At 38.0% G+C, this 22,968-nt stretch overlaps 1 protein-coding gene across 1 annotated transcript in view; it reads left to right on the top strand.

The window, feature by feature from the left end:
• LOC114613680 (neuron navigator 3) overlaps nucleotides 1-14,890 on the top strand; it is a gene marked incomplete at its 3' end in the record, with an annotated part of 181,791 nt that extends 166,901 nt beyond the window's left edge. The window contains exons 10-12 of the mRNA XM_028759036.1: nucleotides 7,648-7,756; nucleotides 8,382-8,765; nucleotides 14,771-14,890. Coding sequence (XP_028614869.1) covers nucleotides 7,648-7,756; nucleotides 8,382-8,765; nucleotides 14,771-14,890 — 613 coding nt within the window. The remainder of the gene's footprint in view (nucleotides 1-7,647; nucleotides 7,757-8,381; nucleotides 8,766-14,770) is intronic.
• Between the last annotated feature and the right edge of the window lie 8,078 nt (nucleotides 14,891-22,968).

The raw sequence follows: 22,968 nt of genomic DNA, 5'->3' as shown, positions 1-22,968 counted from the left end.
GGCAGGAACGAGAGACACCCTGCTTTGCCTCCACCTTGCATTTCGGAACACAGAAGCAATAGAGGGAGATGCGGACGACCCATCCTGCTGAGACATACGATTGGATGAAGACAGAAAAACGTAGTTGGCTTCCTGGGTGACTTTTTCAGCTGGAGCAGAGTCTTTCGTGAACTCTTTTTTTTTGGATTAAGACATGTATTTGCGCAAAATGTTTTGTGAGTACTGCTGATGAGTGAAATGATGTGGCAAGCTCAATTGTGGAAAAGTGATTGTGTCTACCCTGTCTCGACAATGTCCTGTGAATGTCTGAGCCTGAGCTTTTGTTAAAGTGCACGTGCTAATTAAAACCCAAAAAAGGGACAGTTACAACTGTAGTGTAAAGAGACAATATGAAGTCCGACTGAAAAAGAGGAAGGCATTAGAACCATGCAGCAGGCTGCTGGGCTCTCTGTATTTCGCGGCAAAGAAGTAAAGAAAAAAGGAGCTTTCCTTCAGAAGCAAAAGTCTTTGACCAACCTTTCCCTGTCCAGTGAGGGGGAGAGGAGACCTACTGTGCGCATTTCCAACTGGTTTGGAAATGCAGCAAAGGCCAGCCAGAGAGAATCCAACTATGCAGAAAGAAGATGTCTCTCAAGGTTTCTGTCTAAGTCTGTGCAGTCACTGTATCATGGCAGTGGCTCAGGAGCCTGGAGCTTGCCTGCAGGAGGCAGCCAGTCCTGCGCTGATGACTTAGAGGACTGGCCTGGAAGAAGAGGTTTGGATGGAGAAAGTGATGAAGACAGCAAGTCTGAAGATGAAAACGGGTCCTCCAAGCCAAGCAGTACAAGCCGAAGTTGGGCTGAAGAGGAGGGCGAGAGCTGCCTGCGGGAAGGGACGGCCCACCTGGATGAGGATGTGATCCTCACCATGCTGGGGGATCTGGAACAGGCACTTTACAGTGACTTACTAGGTGAGTCCAGGACAGGATTCATGGCAGTCAATTACCTTTCATTTTCAGACTAATGTGTTTTTTTTAAATATATGTGCTTAAAATTCTAATTTCTTCTTCCTTGAAATCGTTTTCCTTGTAAAAACTGAACTGTGAATTCCAGTTTTGAAATTTAGCTGGGCAGAGTAAATAGCCTCAGTGGTGGGTATCACTTGGCTGGGTGTCTGGGATATCCTAAATGTAAGTGTGCTTTCGACTTAGTCTTTGGGTGAGACTTGGTTAACTTCCCTCAAGGTGACCTTTTCCTTCATGTGTAATGAAGATGGAATGGTCTCCTGGGCAAATTTCTGTGGGGTTTCATTTGCTACCTCGGAGGTCCCTAAATAGATGGCTTCTCCCCTTTGATATTTCAAGCCCCTTGCATGCAGAGGCCTGCGCTCTCATTCCTTGCCTTGCTTTCTTGCCTTCCTTCCTTTCTTCCTTCCTGTATCCTGGAACAGCTGTTCCTCTACATGTATAACTGTAACATCTAGTTATATTACAACTAAACTGTGGAAATAACTGTTAACTGTTTCATTTTTCACAACTTTTTTTTTAATTTCTTAATAACTTGTAAGATCATTTTTAACTGGATGGATTGATGGAAAGGCTTTTGTGGTGTAACTTTAAAGGTCAACCTTGCCACTTCCCTAACACATGTACCTGAAGAAGTGCCCACATTTAATATTTCTTCATTTGGTTTCCCACGGTCACATATTTACATCATAGAATCGCCTCACTATCTCTAAATGCTAATCCACAGAGCATATCATAGTTCATATCAGTATGGGCTTTCAGAAAGGACTTTGTATGGCATTCTGTAAGTTCCAAAGCACTACCCCGTCCCCTGATCTCTTTGTTTCCCATACACAGATGGTGCTAAGTACAGATTTGTTTTTATTCTCTATGTGAACGTCCGGCGACAAGGTGTTTTATGAGGTTGTCTGGGATGTTTCAGGGAACAGCTTTGGAATGAGGAAGCTTAGAGAGACAGCAGAGGCAAACACGGCTCAATTTTGCATGTCAGTTTGGCTTGGAAAGAGTAATGACTGCACAGTTTTGAGAATAGTGATTTCTGAATGTAAATTCACCAGGTTCTAAGGTGCCAGAGATTTATCTCCACAGCACTGTATGATCTGGGCGGTGAACTGTTTCTCATAAAGGAAGCTCTGCATGGTATAAAGATGAGAGGAAGTCTTGATCCATATGTCTTTTTCTCCTTTTTCCTCTCGTTTTGATCCCCCGAAACTGTACAGTCAAACAGGATTCATCTTTGGCTTATAACATTGTCACATTCATCTTGTTCTAAGTACATTTCATGTTAGTATTTTCAGCCGTGTGAGCAGAGTGTAGTCCCCAGGCAGGATTCGGAAGTTGCTGTGTTGAATTACTGTAAGATATGGTTGGGTATAAGTATGAAACCTCACTCATTGTGCATAAATAACCTGGATTATCACTGCCACAGGATAGCCCCCCAATAGAAGACTGCATGCCATGTATTTGAACTGAGATCATGCTTTTCACATCCACATGTTTATTCTCCGTAAGGGTTTCTCCTTCTACCCACCAATGCCAGCATTCGAAATGCAAGTAAGAAGGGGAAGGAAACATTCAAGTAGTTCTCATATATTTCCATATGTTCATATTTCCATATCAAGGATGACAAAGACATTTCCTAAATTGTGATGCTTTAACTTTGTAGAATTTCTGCTGTGTTATTGACTAGGTTCTGCTTATGACTCAACGTGGCCTATGTTAGCTTTGGCCCAAGTTTCATGAGTTCAATATTTTACTATTGAGTATCCTAATAAATTATTCAGGCTAGGGTCTATGATATAAATATATAGGATAATGATTGCAATGCTACTATCTTACCATTGACCATGTCTTTTTGTATATCTACCAAATATTAAGATCATAAGGATGAGTTTAAAAGTTTTATCTGAAAATCATGGCTGGGGACATTCACAAAATGACAGTCACTATTCAAACCGAGAAAAGTTTTCAATAGCAGAGTGTGCAGAGTGAATTCTGTAACAGCTCTCATTATATAAATCACGTTCCACACATATATAATTTGATTTCTATTAAAAGATGGCAGTGTGACAATGTTAATTATAATATGTATATTTAAAGCATATCTAGTAAGGGCAGACCATCCAAATTAAATTCTCTATTATGCACTAGTTGTGAAGCAGAGGCACTATTCTGGAAACTGTTAGAAAACCCTCTGCACCAGTGTTGAAATTCAAGTGGGTTAGAGAATATACCATTTGAAAAACTGTGTAGAAGTCTCTATCATTGGGTTGGCAAAAATGAGAACTCTCTTTTGGGAATAATGGTTGAGTTTCAGATTGTGCAGATGGGAAGAAATGAATTGTTTTTGTTGTTTAAGTACATTTTTCTCATGTGCATCCTTCTTATAACCTTTCTTTATTTGCTAAGCAGTTAGATATATATGTCCTTTGGATGGCCTCCTCCCAACCCCCACAGAGTCTTACTACAGCATTTGAATACCACTTTGAAAGACATTCCAGACTGTGCAATCATTCCTTAGGGGATTACAAATGCACTTAGTTTTTATCTTGCCTTTCGTGGGTCACTGAAATTATTTGCTACAATACATTTAGCTCTGGTTATTATCCTTCATGGAACGAATAAGGCAGCAAAGATGGTATGCTCTTTTAAGTGTTGGAGGGCAGAGATCTGTCTGTTTGATTGCCATGAGTGGCATAGTGTCACCTGTAAATGTCCTTAGGAGAAAATCAAAGGGTGGAGTGAGGGGAACATTATAGTCCTGGCATTTGAGGGAAATTGCATAAACAAGGCCAGATTTCAACTGGAAGGATCCATGGATTAAACACTCCTGTTGGGCTACCAAAAGGAAATCGATATGGAAAATTATTCAGTGAAACATAATGTTTATGGTTATTCTTTAAAGTATTCTTTTAAAACATGAGAAATAGTTCAAATATCAATTCCAATATTGTGATCTGACAAATGGGCTGGATGCAGATGGGCTGGGGACAGGCAGCGTAGATGTATCGATGTAGCACATGAGTGTGTTCCAGGGTCAGTGCTTTGCAACTGCCCCCTCTCACCCCTCCCCCATGGTCTCTACTTTCCTGCTCTCAAAGTCTCTAGTGGATCTTCATCTTTAAATTTTCTCACCATTCTCCCTCTGCCTCCCTCTCTCCCTCTGTCTCCCATGGTGATTATTTTTTTGAGAGAGAAAGACCTGGATGGGGGAGGGGAGGTGAAAGGGAAAAGGGTAACATGATCAGCTATGGGGTGGGGGGAGAGGGTAAGTCAGGAAAGAAGTCCTAAGGGCCAGCAGAATGAATGGACATATACAATGGGGTGGGGGTTGGGGGTTGAAAGGTGTGGGAGGGGTCCTCTAGAAAGTACCAGGGACTTGGGAGGTGAGAGATTCACAGGACTCAAAGGGAGGGACCTTAGATGAAGTGCCCAACAGTGGGGAGAAGGAAACTTGTAGAGTCTACCTCTAGTAGAAAGGCAGGGTATCAAATAATGATGAATAGTGTTGCCATCCCACAGTCAAAAATTCTGACCCAGAATTGTTCCTGTCTAAAAGAACTCCAGGGACAAAAATGGAGAAGAAACTGAGGGAAAGGAGGTCCGTTGATTGGCCCAATAATCTTGTGAAGCCCCAAGGCCTGACACTATTATTGATGCTATGATGTACTTTCAGACAGGAGCCTAGCATGGCTGTCCTCTGAGAGGCCCAACAAGCAGCTGACTGAGCAGACACAGATACTTACACCCAACCATTGGACTGAAGTCAGGGAGCCCTTGTGGTTGAATTAGGGAAAGGCTAGAAGAAGCTGAGGAAGACAGTGACCCCCTAGGAAGAACAGCAGTCTCAACTAACCTGAACTCCTGAGATCTCTCAAACACTAAGCCACCAACTAGGCAGCATACACCAGCTGATATGAGGCCACCAACACATATACAGCAGAGGACTGCATGGGGGAGGGGGGTCTGACTTCAGTGTGAGACCACCCGCCTAACCCTAGAGAGACTTGAGGCCCCAGGAAGAGGGCAGGCCTGGTCCCTGGTTGGGGGTACATCCTCTTGGAGACAGTGGGAAGGAGGAATGGAATGAGGAACTATAGAAGGGGGGACTGGGGGAAGGGCAATGGCTGGGAAATCATAAAAAGAAATAAAATAAAATAACAATAATAACAAAAACCCTCTAAACTCAACAAAACAAATAACAAATAACAAAAAATAAATAAATTAAAAACAAACAAAAAAAATGTCCTCACCAGTTTTATCCCAATCTGTTGCTCCTGTCTTTCCTTTGGCTATAACTATATTCTCCTGCCACTCTTTCAATTTTTCTCTGCCAGCTTTCTTTTTATTCCCCAACATTGTAGCAGATGACTTGGAAGTAGAAAAGGAACATCTCAGTAGTTGCTTCCCATGAACTGTGTCATCTTCGTGGGAATCATGCCTGCAATCTCCAGAGAGGATGTGGTTGGTATCTTGGAGCTTAGAAACAGTCCTAGCTTCTAAGAAAGTCAATCAACGGGATTAGAGATGACTTGGTTTGGATTCATGTGGAGAAGTTGATGCCACATGCCTGCCATCCCATCTTATATTTTTTTCTATTTGTTAAACTATGTTTCTTTTAATGAAGCAATCCCATGCAGCCTCAGTTTGGAATAATAACGCTATCATCTGTAGAAAACATTTATAAACAAGTAGGAACAAGTTTACAGGCTGGACCAGACTCGTGGCTGTGTGGATGGACATCCATACTGAGTGACAGTGAACAAGGCAGTAATGTTTGGCTAAGACAGACAGTGAAGGAACTGCCAGGAGTCCTGACAGGAGTCTTGGTATTTGAGTGCTGCTGTGGAATAGTATAAGTTTTTTCAATTGCTTTCAGAGCTGCTGGATCCACTGAGGGGAACGTAACAGGACCTGTTGTGGTTCGCTTCCTAACACTATTTTATCATTACCCCTGCTGAATGACGGTAGGAGAGAGGTGTAGAGTTTCCAGGGTTGAAGATGGAGATGAAGTTGATGTATATGCCCCGTGTGAGACGTAGATCAGTTCTATACAGGGTTTTGAGATGCATGCAGCCCCTCCCCCAACTCTGATCTATAATTATAGAGTCTGAGTTGACATGTGAACTTTATCCTTGAATTCTGGTCTGAATACTAAGGAAGTATTCTAAGGAAGAATACTAAGTATATTAGGAAAATGTATTTGTATATATAGGATTAAAGTGAAATGTATGTATATGCATTTTGACTCATCTGTGTGATGATATTTTATAATGTAATATAATATATTAATATGAGTCTTCTACCTCTCTTTCCACTTTATTTTGATTTTTCTTCTAATCCCTCCTGTCTTTTGCTTCCTCCCTCTTCCCTCCTTTGCTTGTTCCTCTTAATCCATCTATCCCTTCTTTTCTCTCTCCTTTCCTTCTCCCCTTTGTAAAAGCTCATACAATATATTATGATCATGATTTTTATTCACCTACCTCCTCCCAGATAATCCCCAAATCTCCCCACCCATCCAACTCAGTCCCTTAGTCATCACAGAGATGCAAATCAAAACCACTTTGAAATTCTATCCTATCCCAAGTCAGAATGGTCAAGATCCACAATAAAACTAATGACAGCTCATGCTGACAAGAATGTAGGGAAAGGGGGAAACTCTTCCATTGCTGGTAGGAAAACAAAACTTGTGTAGCCATTAAGGAAAGCTGTGTGATATTTCCTTGGGAAGCTGGGAATGGATCTTCCTCTACCACTGTTGGACATATATGCAATGGAGTCTACATCCTTTTCTTTTATCTCTCTTCTTCACTTTCCCTTCTTTTTTTTTTGCTTCCTTTTTATATTTTTCTTAAGGTCTCTATTCACCTCAGCCTACCCTCCTTCCTCTGCTAACCCTATGTTATTCCTGTCAGGACTCATCAGCTTCAAATGGGCTGGGTTGGGAAATACTGCATAACTGTAAACATTCTTTGATGGCACTTCTTAACACAAAAGATGGGCGTTCACGTGGAATGCCTGCCTTCATCACACTTTCAGAACTACTTGTTTTATGACTATTAGAAAGGTGTTTGGGTTCAGGTACCTAGGTCTCTGGTTAAACTGTGATGTCACCATGTGGATATTTTCATTTCCTATGCAAAATATAGAGGTGATTAAAAGTAAAGCTATCCAGTTTGGGGAATTTTCATTTCATGAGTCTAATAGGAAATTCAGAAAAGAATCTTTGAGAAAGGACCTCTGAGCATTTTTCACTGTCTAACGTTTATCGCTAAGTAAGGATGGTCATCTCAGCTACTTTGAACGTCCTTGAAAATGGATAATTGTTGAAGTAAGCAGATCCAAATAATTTTCAATTTTAAAATCAAGCCAGCCCTGTGGCTGCGGTACTGTACAGTGTATTTTTAAATGTCTCAAATATTGTAGTGACTCTGAAGATAAATAGACTTACAAATATACTGTATTTGTGCTGCTTCAGAATTTGTATTTGTGATATTAAATGTCTTTCTATTGTAAACAGAACTACAATTTTCAGATTTCAGGAGACATCTGGAATTTCCTACCGGTCATTTTGCTTTGAAACACAGGGGTTCATATTGTTCATCTGTGTACTGTGCTGAACAATTTCATATCTCCATTTCCAGGTGAAGACCCTGAAGCCCGGAGAATGCGCACAGTCAAGAACATAGCAGATCTGAGGCAGAACTTGGAAGAGACAATGTCCAGTCTCCGAGGGACCCAGATAAGCCACAGGTACTCACAGTTCTGCCTATCATTGGAGAGATAAAGAAAACCGACAATGTGACCATCCTCTTATAATGATTGAGATTGAATTTAGCACTGCTTCCTATTTTCTTTCATGTGTACATGACTATCAGTTATCAATACCCTTTAAGCTGAGAACTGTTTGATATTTTGTTTTCATCTTGTCTTCTATAGAACTTTCTTGTTAGACAGAGTCAACTGGTCAACTATGACCGATTCTAGTGAAATAGTTTGATGTCTTCCAGGCCATTGGAAGAAGGTGTCAGAGATTCATGTAAGCATGCCCACTGCTAACTTCCTGTAATGGTCTGAAGAATTCAATATGGGTGAAATTCAGTGTTTTACTTTTTCAAGAGTCAAACAATATTCAGGTAATCTATAAGGTACTGGTGCCTTTCTTTTGAAAGCAACCACTTGCAGAAACTGTGACTTCCCACATTTTGACAGCAGCAGTGATATTTGGGATCATAAAATGATTCTGTGCACTATTTGCATTCATGAAACTGATGAGCCTCTAATCACACATATAACTCTAACCTTTCCTGTGGTATCATGTCTTGGTCTGTGACCTTAGGGAACCAGAGTATATTCATGTCTCCATTTTGTTTGATAGCACCCTGGAGACAACCTTTGATACGACTGTGACAACCGAAGTGAATGGAAGAGCCATCCCTAACCTGACAAGCCGACCTACCCCCATGACCTGGAGATTGGGTCAGGCATGTCCTCGTCTACAGGCCGGAGATGCTCCCTCCATGGGTGCTGGATATTCTCGAAGCAGTGCCAGCCGATTCATCCACACAGATCCCTCCAGGTTTATGTATACAACGCCCCTCCGCAGAGCTGCTGTCTCGCGTCTGGGAAATATGTCACAAATAGATATGAGCGAGAAAGCAAGCAGTGACCTGGATGTGTCTTCTGAAGTAGATGTTGGTGGATACATGAGTGATGGTGATATCCTTGGGAAGAGTCTAAGAGCAGATGATATCAACAGTGGGTAAGTAGCCCTGAGCAGAGCTGCATTGTTGGGGCAGGAGGGGCTTGTGAGTCTGATGTATATTCCAAGGTATTCCAGGGTCACTTAAGACCATCATAAAATACAGGTGTTTATGATTTATAACAGTAGGAAAATTACAGTTATGAAGTAGCAATGAGAATAGTTTTACGAATGGGGAGGGGTCACCATAACATAGGGAACTATATTAAAGGGTTACAACATTAGGAAGCTTGAAAATCGTTGGTCTAAAGAAGTGCATGTGTCCTGTATTTTTCATACTAGTCTTACATGTTCCTAAGTAACAGATTTTATAGTTACTAAGGGTGTGGGAAGGAGACAGGAGGAGTTGTTTTTGAGTTTCTGTTTCTGGTCTGGCTACGTCTATCAGCTTTAAAGAACAAGTCATTTGTGGCATGGTTTAATCATGAACATGCAATCTAAATAGTAAAGAAAATCAGAGTTGAAGGATTTTTAAAGTTGTTAATACATTTTATTCATTTATGTTGTATGTCTCTGTGTGTGGGCATGTGTATACAATGGTGATCATATGGAGTTCAGAAATCCTTCTACTATAGGGTACCAGGAATCTAACTTAAATCACCAGCTTTGGCAATGGATTTATGTATCTTAAGCTACCTCTTCAGCCTCAGACTTGAAAGTTTAGATTGATTGATTCTCTGTTGGTGATTTCAGATTTTAAAATATTATAATCATTTTTCTTTTTATATTTTAAATATATATTCTACTATTCTTTAAATATATATATATAATTATATATATATTCTAAAATTCTTATGGTGTTTTGGCAAAATAAACTACTTGGTTTCATCACAGAATCTTTGGAAGCAACAGGACATTCTATTAAAACTAATCCTGGGTTGGTGAAATGGCTCAGCAGGTAAAAACACTTTTCACCATGCCTTGATGATCTGAGTTCAATGCCTGGTGTCTTGTTGGAGGAGAGAATCAACTCCTATAAGTTATCATCTGATCACCACACATTGGCTATGAAATGTGCACACATGTAGGCACACACATGCACGCACAGAGCCAAAGAGAATGAATAAATACAATAAAAGAAAAAGGATTCTTGTAATTACCATTGTAACTTTCACTACTTCCTATTATCTACCAACCTTCCATTAAGGTGGTCTCTTTCTCGAGTCCATGTTCCTGTCTCCCTCTGTCCCTCTTTTAGTTTTTTTGATATAGTCCCAGATTACCCAACACTAAAGTTGACCTCATGACAATGTCCTTACCTTTGCTTCCTGTGTTCTAAGATTAAAGGTATGCACCAAAGCACAAACTTAAGATCCCCCTCACATCACTTTTGAAGAGGAAGCAGAGAGTTCCCTAACCCAGAGTACAGATTTTAACCCTCAAATGCTTGCCTCTGTCTACTCACTTCCATGAGGTAGACCACACCTGGTTCCACAGTTCCCTAAAATAGTACCAACCACAGAGAAGACGCATTTAAAACCTGAGCCTTGGTAGACAGCATATTCTAAGCATACACCATTAATGTAAAACGCTTACTCTGGTATTGCCAGAATAATTGAAGAGGAGTTTATATCCAAAACCAGAGAACATCCATGGTTCAATGCATGGATAATTTCAAATGGTCTATACAGCATTAGAGTTCAGAGTAAGGAGAAAGTGTTAAAGTCAGATATGATACAGAGAAAGCTGAATAAGGAAGCATATTAGTTATGGTTCCTGAACTAAATAGCCAAAGATGAGGGAAATACTTTATAGGTATGACCAATTCAGTAAGCTTCAGTATTATTTTCATAACCAGAGGGTCATTGGATAATGTGGCACTTGATAGCATTTCCATTGACTGATAAGCATGGAAGGGGAACATTTAAAGGTAAGATGTAAGAAATATAACTATTGAGGCCTGTCTTGAAGTCATGATGCAAAAAAATTGAGCTGCATACTATACTCAGGGGAAACCACTACACAGAGGTTATGAATATTAATATGATATGGAAATGTTGACGATTTTGCAAAGACTACTTTAGGGAAAACAGGCAAATGAAGCAAGAACCACAAAGTTAGATTTCACAAACTATTGTAAGAGCCCAGGCCAATGGTCATACATCCATAAGTATGTCATTGGTAGTGGTAAGGACTAGAAAGTGTTTAAACAGCACTGATGAAAATAGAACATAATGATGAACTTTCCTTAAGGGTACATAAAAGGTCCTGAACCAAAGAGAACCTACTTACTAGGTTATCATCACAGGAAACAGAAGAGTGTACCATGAGAGAAAATTGTGTGAAGAGAGAGTGTAGAGTTTGAAACATGGGTTAGACACACACCAGAATACAAAGATGGTAGAAAATGCAAAAGAGTCTTGGGGTAAAAGTGGCATACATGTATCTCATCTCAATAGAAAATTCTTGAACACTAGAGGTTATAAAATTCAGAGGGAAGAAATATAGTAGAAATATACTATATTTAGTATAGTATAAGTATAGTATATTTAGTGTAGTATAAGCTACATCGTGAGTGTGTTAACATATCTATATTTATATGAGTGCATATGAACATACGTGTGTGTGTGTGTGTGTGTGTGTGTATTACAGAGCTTCTGTTGAGTTTCTCTTATGTGGTAAAGAGCATTCTGAGCACTAAGAACATACAGTCATGAACAACAGAGTCAGAATGCTTGACCACAATGGAGCTCATGTGCTAATATTTTTGCATCTACATAAGTACTCATTCTTTCAATGAGTTAATAGCACACATAAATATTTATACATACATATGGACTTATGGACACACACACACAACTGAGTTCTGCATATGCATATGATAGATATTATAAGCACCCAACCCACAAGACCAGACTTCTCATTATATTATTTACCACTTATTTGTGCTCAGAGTAATCTAAAATCTACATGAAAAACTGTCCTATTTTCTTTCATTATATTTTACCTATTAATTTTGGGTGTGAGCATGTGGGTGTATTTCTGGGTAAAACTCCTACCACAGTACACATGTAGAGGTCAGAAGACAACTTACAGGGGTCAGCTTCTGTCCTACCACCAAAGTGAGTCCTGGGAATCTAACTCAGGCTCAGCAGCAGACGCCTTTATCCACCTCTTTCTCTTAATGCGTCTTTCCCTCATGACTTTGATCTTCACATGGGCAATGTAAACCAAAGTCATTTAGAGAATTAGAAGTTTGATAATTCTGCTTTTGCCTAATTAGGTTTTCAGTATCACCCTGACCATTACCATTCATCAGGAAAATAGCAAAAGATACGGAAGAAAAAAAAAAAACAGTGGGAGAATATTTGGCCAGGCCTGAAAGGTTTGCAGTTGACTTCCGCTTGCACTCGTGTCCAGAGTGCCTTCGTGGCTCCAGTTACCTGCACAAGGCAAGAAAGCAGGGCTCAGCTGTGTGCCTCTGAGGAAAAGGAAACTAATTTGATGACAGCTAGCTGTCTCTTCACTGAATCATCTACAGAGGGGAAAGCAATGTTTTTGAGATCCTGTGTCTTACTTGTTTGATTTTTCATTTGGAGCCCAATTCAGAATTCTGATCTCTCTCATTTCACCTCTATAAGTCTTTCTTAGGAAGTCTGTGAACCTGTAGATCTGTGAACTCCATGTTTCATGCATGAAAATTGTATCAAAAGTTCACTGGGAGACAGTCAGCATTTTGTTCTTCCCTATGATAGCTGAGATGAGCTTGAAACCTTTTTCCCTTAGTGGTTAGTGGTGTAGAGGTGACTGACTTTTAAAACGTGGCCCAGTTTTGTTCTCTAGGCCCTACATGGGATGTGGCTGGTCTGAACTAGAGATCGACTGGAGGACATTTTCTGGAGGGCCAGTTGGCAGAGTCTGTAGTAGGCCACTATTGATATCTCAATCTAGAATTGAAATGTGGGACCGATGAGAAGGTCAGAGATATCCCAAGAATGTATGAATCTGATTGTACTTCCTTTAAGTGATATGAAACCTATTGCTAACATTTCATAAAAAAAAATGAATCACAAATTCACTTGCTCTTCGCAATGTTTCAAGGATATTTTGCTGATTAAAGGAACAAAAAGCTTAATAGGGACAATGAAAAGAAGATGTTTAATTTAGCATTTTTTGTTAATACCACAAGGACTGTCGCAAGGTCATGCAAATGAGAATGACGTTGTGGTTTTCATGTACTCTGGATAGAAATGATAAAGTTACTTAGTTGGCAGTCTGAGAATTCAAAATTTCTTGAAGCATGCAGAGGCTTATCTCAGACTTCCCCTTTTGAAATTACTTCACACCCTCGAGAATCTGAAGCTCTCAGTAATTAGGAATTAGTCAGAGGAAGGGACTCAATGACTTGAAAGGGTACATCTATGAAGCCGAAAAGGAAATATTGAGAGAAAAGTTACATATTTCAATTGAGTGGAAATTGAAGTTATCTTTGGATACATAGTCATAAATAGTTATGTGCATGTGACCAAAAGTTAAAATTGTAATTGAGTCATTTGACCAAAAATGAAAAAAAAAAAAAGTCTGACTTCTGAGGGACAAAAATTGAAAATCTGGAATGAGATGAACTGGTCCTGCTACATTTCTCCTTCAGATCTCCTAAAAACTTAGGATAATTGACAGAGGTACAGCAACTGAAAGGTGCTAGAACCTGAGTGTGTCGTCTTGTGAACCCATATGTCCCCATCACTGACTCACCAATTTCACCTTTATAATCCTAGCCATTTTGTGTTATTATAGAAACATGCATAGAACAAATAGCCGCCAGCTAGGCATTAGTCACACAGTGCTATGCCATGATAGGCCGTGCTCTTCACACCACTCACACACACACACACACACACACCACATACAAATGTGAATATACTTGTGCATTTACATCATCTACATCATACACATCAGACACATCATATATATCTTACACATCACATACATCATACATGTATACATCATATGCATCATATATGTTGTACATATCAACATATCATATACATCACATACCTCATATACCTCGTATACATCATACACATCACATACATCATATACTTATACAAACATATATGTAGACATTATATACATTGACATATGCACACACACACACATATATACATATACATATACATATACATATATATATCCCAAACATGTTATTATTGCCATTGCTAGCTCAGCCTAACAAGAGGTAAGCTTATCATTGTTATCATTTCAGTTTTACAACTGACACAATTGAATCGTAGATAATTGAAATGCTTTCAGAGTCCACCCAGCTAGCCCATCACAGCTCTATAGAGTATTCACTGATATAGAGTTCTCTGACTCTTTGCCTAGGCCATTGCAGTTGTAACCCTTCAGTGCAGTCATTGTGTTTCACTTTCAAGTCTCATGAATTCTGTTACTCTCCACACACCCTTTCTTCGTCACTTCTGGTGGTTATTTCCTGTGCTACTGAAATCCTATTAAGGAAGCTCTTACTTATTCCTGTAATTTGAAAACTTTCTCAGCTTTTTACTCTAGCAGTTTCAGCAAAGGTTTTATATTTATGTTTCTAGTATGTGTTTGTGGTGTTTGTATATCTGCATATGTGAATCTGTTCATGTGTGTGTGCATGAGTGTATGTATGTGTGTGTGTGTGTGTGTGTGTACATGTGTACATGCACACACACACATGCATGAGCACATGTGGGTAGTGGTGCATGTCTACCATGGTAGGCATGAGTGTGTCTGTGGTGTCTGTGTATCTGTGTGTGTGTGTTTGTGTATGACTGTGTATGTCTTAACAACTTCTATAAAAAGCTACTGACCTATTATAGTAAAGACTATTGATTTTTTAATAAAATTGAGAATGAAGTTTATTTCATTCTGGTGAGAGTATCTGTATATAAAATGGTTTAATAGAGTTGGTTTTTGAGTAGTTATTGAGAATTCCCAGGACAGTAATTTTCTTCTGTCATGTGGATAAGGTCATTTGACTTTCTGTTGATTAATGTTGTGTTGGCAATTCTTTTCAGGTACATGACAGATGGTGGGCTCAACCTGTATACTAGAAGTCTTAACCGAGTACCAGACACAGCATCTTCCAGGGATGTCATACAGAGAGGAGTTCACGATGTGACAGTGGATGCAGACAGGTAATCCCATCAGCACAGAAGATGCTGATGAGCACAAAGCTATTTCATAAGTAAGGTCGCAGCAGATCTCCAGTGTCAAGTACAACTTCTATTTTGCAATATTTTGAAAAAGATAAAAAAAGACAGTATCATTTGCTATACCACATTAGCTCTGTAATACTGAAAAAAAAATATATGAGTTATAGAAAACACTTAAAATTTCAGTATCCATAAGAGAAACTGTAACAGCGTATACTCAGTTTCCTAATTTAAAAGAAGCAAACATTGTTAATGTTTGCCTGTCAAGTCAATTTAGATGCATTTTGATTTAACTGGGGGCAAATTATACAAGTATAAAAATGTATTTCAAACCACCAATTACAATAAATACAATAAGCTTGATGTTTCTCATGAGAGTACTTTGAAGAGATGCAGCTCTTGCTTTAGGCTAGCAGCTTCTTCTCCATTATCTCTAGTTCTTTAAGTGTATGTGTGTGTGTGTGTGTGCACGCACATGCACACATATCAGACATAGTCACTTTTTACTGGACCTGTTCTGTTGACTTTTATCAGGGTCATCGTTATTTAAGATCAGTATCTAAGTCAACTAATGTAAAATGTATTTCTGATCCTGATTTATTTAGCCTTTCACTCCAAATTTTTAATTTTATTAAATAAGTAGATATTGCTTATTTCTATAATTATCAGTACACAGACTACTTCTTTAATTGAGTATTTATGACTAATATTTTAAAATTAATATATCTACATTCTGAAATAAGCATGGGCACAGTTTAGTATATTATTAATAGCTCTACCCAAAGGGTAGGTAGTGAATGCTGACACTAGTTTTCAGTACCATTTTTGAGTCGTACTCCATCAATCCCTTAAGTCATGTTAAACAGAAGAGACCTCTAAGCTCTTTCATCTGCATATGTCCATCAGCCCAGTGTGTAGAGTCTCTCTGGGTGTATGTATGTGTACACATGCTTGTGTGTGCATCTGAAGTATGTGGGAAATGTTTTCTTCCCCTTTCCAGTCTGAATTTCTATTTAAATATTTTTGCTCACTGACTTTTGCCCTAACTTTATTCCTGAGTCCTGGACTTTGTCTCATCCCTTGAATTTACTTTCTAACTCTGACATTTGTCTTGTTGCTTTTTGTCCTGGGATACTCTTTGCTATATCCTTTGCCTTTCTTGCCTGCAGTTTCTGCTCAAGGCCATGTTTTTGGAGAAGTATTATCGTAGTAAATCAAGGTATAGTTCTTCCTGAACACTTTCTATCTTTCATACAATAGGTAATGATCAGTGCAGACAATGTCACCATCATCATGTGTTGAGGCTTTAATAAAAGTTGTTTGGGTGAATAAACATAGGTCATCTATTCATTGAGTGTATGTAATTCATTTGGTTAGAAGGGTGCTCTTTGTATGGGAAGCAAATGAGGTGAGGCTTTATTTTAGGTACTTCATATTATGGAAAGGGAATTGGTTGTGGAGGAGGAGACAGAGATTACTGGGAAAGACATTCAAAGTATGGGCTACATTAATAGACCTAATTCCCTATGATATTGCTACTTGCCAATGGAAAATGCTAAATGTATTGGTACTGTGCTGGAATAACCCAGGTCAACACAATAGTGACTTTGGGTTGGAAAGAATTAAAAAAAAAACCAGTACTTTACTTTTAAGGCTCATATTGCATTTTAGCTGATGAATTTCATACCAACAGATAGATCCAAATAATTATCTAATAAGTTTGTTCCTATGAAACATCACGTGCCCCCTCAATGTTGTAGAACCTGGACCAGAGTACCACTTGAGAAAAGTGGCTTCAAAAGGAAAATATTGGAAATAATGTCATACTATCTGTCTTAGAGTTTTACTGCTGTGAGCAGACACCATGACCAAGGCAACGCTTACAAGGACAACATTTAATTGGGGTTAGCTTACAGGTTCAGAGGTTCAGTCTATTATCATCAAGGCAACTTCCAAGTAGGCATGGTGCAGAAGGAGTAAGAGTTCTACATATTCATCTGAAGGCTGCTAGCAGAAGATTCACTTCCAGTCAGCTAGGATGAGTGTCTTAGAGCCCACACCCACAATGCCATGCCTACTCCAACAAGGCTATACCTACTCCAACAGGGCCACACCTTCTAATAGTACCACTACCTGGTCCAAGCATATATAAAGCTTCACACTATTTAAAGAGATTTCACATACTATAGAGAATAATAGAAAAACTAAAATTCCTTCTGTTTATGTTACACTTTTTTTGCAACTCGGTGGTACCTATATTTCTTAGGTTTTTAAAAAGTTCTATATAAGTAAAATATATACTGAAATATATACTGAAATATGTATCTCTTTACTTACTTACTTACTTACTTACTTACTTACTTTATGTGTATGGGTATTTTGTCTACATGCATATCTCTGTACGAGAAAGGAGCATCAGATCTCTTGCAACTGGAATTAGAGATGACTGTGAGCCCCATATGACTGCTGTGAATTGAACTCAGGTTCTCTGGAATTAAAAACAGTGCTCTTAACCATTAAACAATCTTTCTTGCCCCCCAAATTATTCATGGCAAATCCTATAGGTTCCTTTTTGAATAACTTATGGTTAAAATATGAGTAGACAGCAAAGAGTAACTGCATACTTCTTGCCACTAAATTGAAAATGAATGCCCCTCTTGAAAAACAGGGGTTTCAGCAACTAGCAATGATGTGTTTAAAGGATCATATTGCTTCAAGCTATGATAGTTTCTCTACTTCCTGTGTAATCCTGTCCTAGCTCTATCACCAGGATTAAATAACATAGTCAATGAAGACAGGTTGAAAAGTTCAAGAGCTCTCTCTGCTAATAAATTAGACAGCAAGTGTGTAAAGAAAGACTTACAAAAAAACCAGTGTACCTTAAACAGGTACTTTACAAAGACTTAAGATATTCTGACACATATTCTAGGATAGATCAGAAGGAATTGGGAGGAGAACCAAGAAGCATAGAAAAGTTTGGTGTAAGAGGGGATGGAGGACACCAGGAAAGCATGGCCCACGGAGTCAGTTGAACAATGTGAGTATGAGCTCACAGAGACTGAAGCATGGGTCCTGAAAGGGCCTACACCAGGTCCTATGTGCATGCATGCATACATACATACATATATACATACATATAATAACAGTAGTTTTCAACCTATTGATTTTGACCCATTTGGAAGTTGAATGACCCTTTCGAAAGATTTCCTAAGACAATGAGAAAACACAGATACTTGCATTATGAATCTTAACAGTAGCAAAATTACAGTTTTAGAGTAGCAACAAAAGTAATTTTATGATTGTGGGTCACCACTACATGAAGAACCATATAGAGTCACAGCATTAGGAAGGTTGGAAACTGCAGTAGTATAGCATAGCTTTCCACTTAGTGTTTTTATGGGACTCTTCAGTGTGTGAACAAGGGGGTCTCTGATTCTTATGCCTACTCTTGGTACTCAATTCTGTCCACTGGGTTGCTTTGACTCATAAAATATATGTTAGTTTTTACTTCCTCTTGTTATATTTTATTTTGCAATGCTCAGATGTTGTTGTTATCTCTTAAAAGCCTGTTCTTTTCTAATAAGAGACAGAAATAAGCAGATCTAGAGGCGAGGGAGAAGAGTAGAGGCAGGGGAACTATACTCAGGATATACTTATGAGAAAAGAGTCTATAAAGAGAAAATGAAAAAGAAGCCATTAATATGACAGTGTACAGTGAGAGACCAATAGAAATGTCTAGAAATAAAGGACATAAGGTATCAGGCCTGGTTGTTTGTATAGGAAATGATAAGACATCTTATTTTATTTTTAAATGACAAAGTAAAAGCACATACTAATGTACTTTACCACACATTGCCTTGAACCAATCAAAGTAAGTGATTCAGCTGGTAATGAAGCTACTGTGCAGAATGTGATGTTGCCAGTTGGGTGAAGCTACCCACTAAGTGTGAGTAACTAGGAAAAACTGTTATCTGAGTTTCCAAGTTAAAGTTTAATGCAAACACACAAATCTAAGGTGACTGTGGACACTGGGGCACTTCTCAGATGAGCTGGCCTTGAGCTTGCCTAAAGCTTATTTTATAGTAGTTAAAATGTGTTAAATTACTATGTACATCAGGGCTGTGCACACTAAAATCACACTAGAATTGCTGTATAGAAGAGAAACAAGCCCTACAATTGAGAAACAAATGGATGCTGTTTGTGATGGTTTGAATATGCTTGGCCCAGGGAGTGACACTATGAGGAGGTGTGACCTTGTTAGAGTAGGTCTGTCACTGTGGACATGGGCTTAATACCCTCATCCTAGCTACCTGGAAGTCAGTCTTCCACTAGCAGCCTTCAGACAAAGATGTAGAACTCTTGGCTCTGTCTGCACCATGCCTGCCTAGGTGCTGCTATACTTACACCTTGATGATAATGGACTGAACCTCTAAACCTGTAAGCCAGCCCCAATGAAATGTTGTCCTTTATAAGACTTGCCTTGGTCATAGAATCTGTTCACAGCAGGAAAACCCTAACTAAGATACAGTTTCAGAGCCACTAAGTGTATGGTATTTTGTTGTAGAAGTCTGGACAGACAAGTAAGGTGTAGCTGTGTGGGAGAAGGCGTAGTTCTAAAGAACGATCTGTGAAACAGAAAAAGTGCTGTTAAAATTAATATAGATGGATGGGAAAAGACCTGGAATTTCTAATTCTGTTCCTCTGTAAAAACTCAGTTGTACTGACATTGACGTTAGAGTACTGAGAAATTAATCCTTATTTATAATTATGGCTGATTATTAATGAATTTGTTAAAGATATAATCTTTTCAGAGAGATGCTGAAAGCATTGTTAAAATATCATCTTCAATGAGATCAAATTTATATGACAAAATTACCCATATTCAGTGTACTCTTCAGTGACATTTAGTGAATATAGACAAACACTGCCCATATCCAGTTATACAACATTCCCTTACTGCAGAGAGATTCCTAATGTCTATTGACACCAACCTCTACTTGGATAATCAATCTTATTCAACTACTTTTGTGCTTCAGGTTTCTACAGACTTGCCTTTTCAGTGTACTTTATATGAATAGGTTCCTACAGTACATATTCATCTGCATATTGTTTCTTTTTACTAACAATACTACTGAGAGTCAGGCATGTGGTATATATCACTATTTTATTCTTTATTACCCAGTGGTATGCTATGAAATGGATATTATATGGCATAGGTCTAATGTGTTCTTCATTTACCAGCTGGATAGTTAAATCATTCCCATACTTAAAATATATAGAATAAACCTGCTATAAACATTCATGGGTAAGTCTGTATTGGGGTTTGTGTTTTATTTATCCCTTACGGATACCTAGATATTTACTAGCAAGGTTTTATGACACATTTAAATAACTTTTAAAAATTTCTCCTGTCTTCCAAATTGCCACATACTATCATTCCTGTTGGCAATGTATGATAGCTCCAGTTCTCCTTTAGAGTATTTTTTGGTAGATACATGGCTTCTTTGTTGAAATATTTAATATATCAATCTTCTGGGCATATTTAAATGTTTTTTATATGTAGGTCCTTTGTAAGAGTTAGAATATGACTTATTAACATTTCTATTTATTCTTTTAAGGGTACAAAGTACAAAATCTTAAATGTGGTTGTTTGCACTTTATTCTTCATGGTACTACAGATTCTTTATATAACCTATGGCTATGCAGTCAATGCTTGAAACAATTAGTTTGTAATAAATGTGGACATGATTTCTGATGCCTTATTCAGTAGCTGTGTAGAAGAGCAGGAAAAGCATATAATTAAATTTACCCAGGATTGACAACTGGCTAATTGAATCTAGTCACAGTATCTATTGTCTTGAGTTTGTTGGTTTGTCTTGTTGGTTGATTGGTTGGTTGGTTGGTTGGTTGGTTGGTTGGTTGGTTGGTTTTAGAGACAGGTTCTTGGAACATAATACAGGCTAGCCCTGTATTGTCTCACTTGTCTTGAGTTATTGAGATTACAGGCATATGCCACCATTTATGACTTCAATATGTTTATATAAAGTATTATATTTTAATCTAGTATTTATATAAGATATTATGCTTATATAATATGTATATGTTTAGTTATGAAGATAGGGTATAAACTGAATGAAGATTGAGGCAAAGCACACAATGATGGTAAGCTGTGAGACAAAGGGTTCTAAAATACAGCAGGTGCTGAAAAGCTCATGGGTATGTCTGATGGAAGGATGGAGATGAGACGGGCTGCTCACCAGCCTCTTCATACAGTGAAGCAAGACCACCCTAAGCATATAGTAACACTAAGTCTCTAAGTCTACCATTGATAGTAACATGCAGGACATTGTCATTAGAAAGAGAATTATAGGACTTTATAATAATATGGTGTAGGAATCCATGCATGAGTATAGGAAAACTTTGCTGTTCCCATACCTGCTCCAAACAGAAAAAAAAATATATAAAGTCAACATATATTTTTCTAGGATGGCAAGCAAATATTTTATAAGTTAGATTCATTATGCTTGCCTCTAGTCTGTGTACACTATAAGGACTCATTATGTTCTGTGTTGGTTTGCTCTAGCTTAATATTGGATCTGGTATATTCTCATGCCTTAAGTAGTTCCTTCATTAGCTTATTAGCTTTTCATAGTAATTAAAATAAGTAAACATTAATATGCTGAGGGTAAAATAGATAAAGTAAATGTCATTACTTCATTTCATAATCAGATGGCCAACCTTTTTGCTCATAAAACTTAAATATAAATAGAAGTAGTTAAGTGACAGATATTAGGAACATATAAGAATTGTTTTTGATGTCTATCATCCTCTCATTGGTCATATCTCAGGCTTCTGTGCTGATGTGGAACTTTCCCTGCCTTCAATTATGAGAGTAGGTTGGTCTCATAATGAATAAACATATAAACTTCAAGTGAGGCAAAACTCCTTCTAGAATTGGTTCATACCACACATGTACGAGATACTGTCTTCAGAGGTCTTAACATAGGCCATAGGAATTGAGATTGTGAACTTCTTAAACACTATTGAGTCAAAGGATATACCCACAGCGCAACTTGCCCAGGTCATAGATATGCCTTAATTGGAATTTCTTTCAGTACCTTTCATAATAATAAGAATACAACTATACAAGTGTTATAAAACGCTACATGACCTCTTTGAAACACCTGTTTGGCAAGCAAAATAGACACAGACTCACACACACACACACACACACACACACACGCATGTACATACATATGTACATATATATGAAAAAATTATTCTTAAATGATCAGGTTGGGTCAGGGTGGTACTGCATGTATAATTATAATTTCAGAGTTTGGAAATTTGAGGACTTTGGAAGGTGGGGGAGGAAGATTATGAACTAAGACCATATTCTGTTACATAGACCAATTTAAGGTATCCTGGACTAAATCATAAAAACCCTGTCTCAAAATAGTCTTAATATTAAGATTGATCAAAATTTATCTTTGTCTTTTTATAATTGTGTTCCCAATAAATGTCATGTTCATAGTGTTTTAGTTTATATAGGATTCTCCACTGTATGTATAATCATGATTCATTATACATACATAGTATTATACATATATATCATAAATATAAGTTATTATTGAGCTTTTGGAAAGTGGCAATTAATGATGAGAATAGAAGAAAGATAAGAGCTTAAAGTTGTTAAAATAAAAATGAAACTGAAGACTCAGTTTGTAATGCAAACGTGTTATATGGTTTATTTTTTCACTACAATAGATCCATTATGGCTTTTATTGTTATCCTTTAATAACACTAAATATTAACCATAGTAAGAATAAATACTACTAAGGAAGAGTTTCTAGAGCAAGTAATTTTCCTGAAGAATTTGTTAATAAACCTTGATGACTTACTTTGAACCCAGTTCCTGTGTTTTTACTGTTATATAAATTTTTAAATTAGTTCAAGACTCTCCTTATGTCTTAATGACAACTTCTGATTTCTGTGCAAACTTTTTCTGTTATCCTAAATATATCTGCTTAGAATTATGAAGAGACTTTTTTCAGTTCAGC

The sequence above is a fragment of the Grammomys surdaster genome, unplaced genomic scaffold, assembly GCF_004785775.1.
Source record: "Grammomys surdaster isolate TR1022 unplaced genomic scaffold, NIH_TR_1.0 126271, whole genome shotgun sequence".
Lineage (NCBI taxonomy): Eukaryota > Metazoa > Chordata > Mammalia > Rodentia > Muridae > Grammomys > Grammomys surdaster.
The sequence above is the reverse complement of the archived record's forward strand: the minus strand, read 5'-3'. Positions and strand labels throughout refer to the sequence as shown.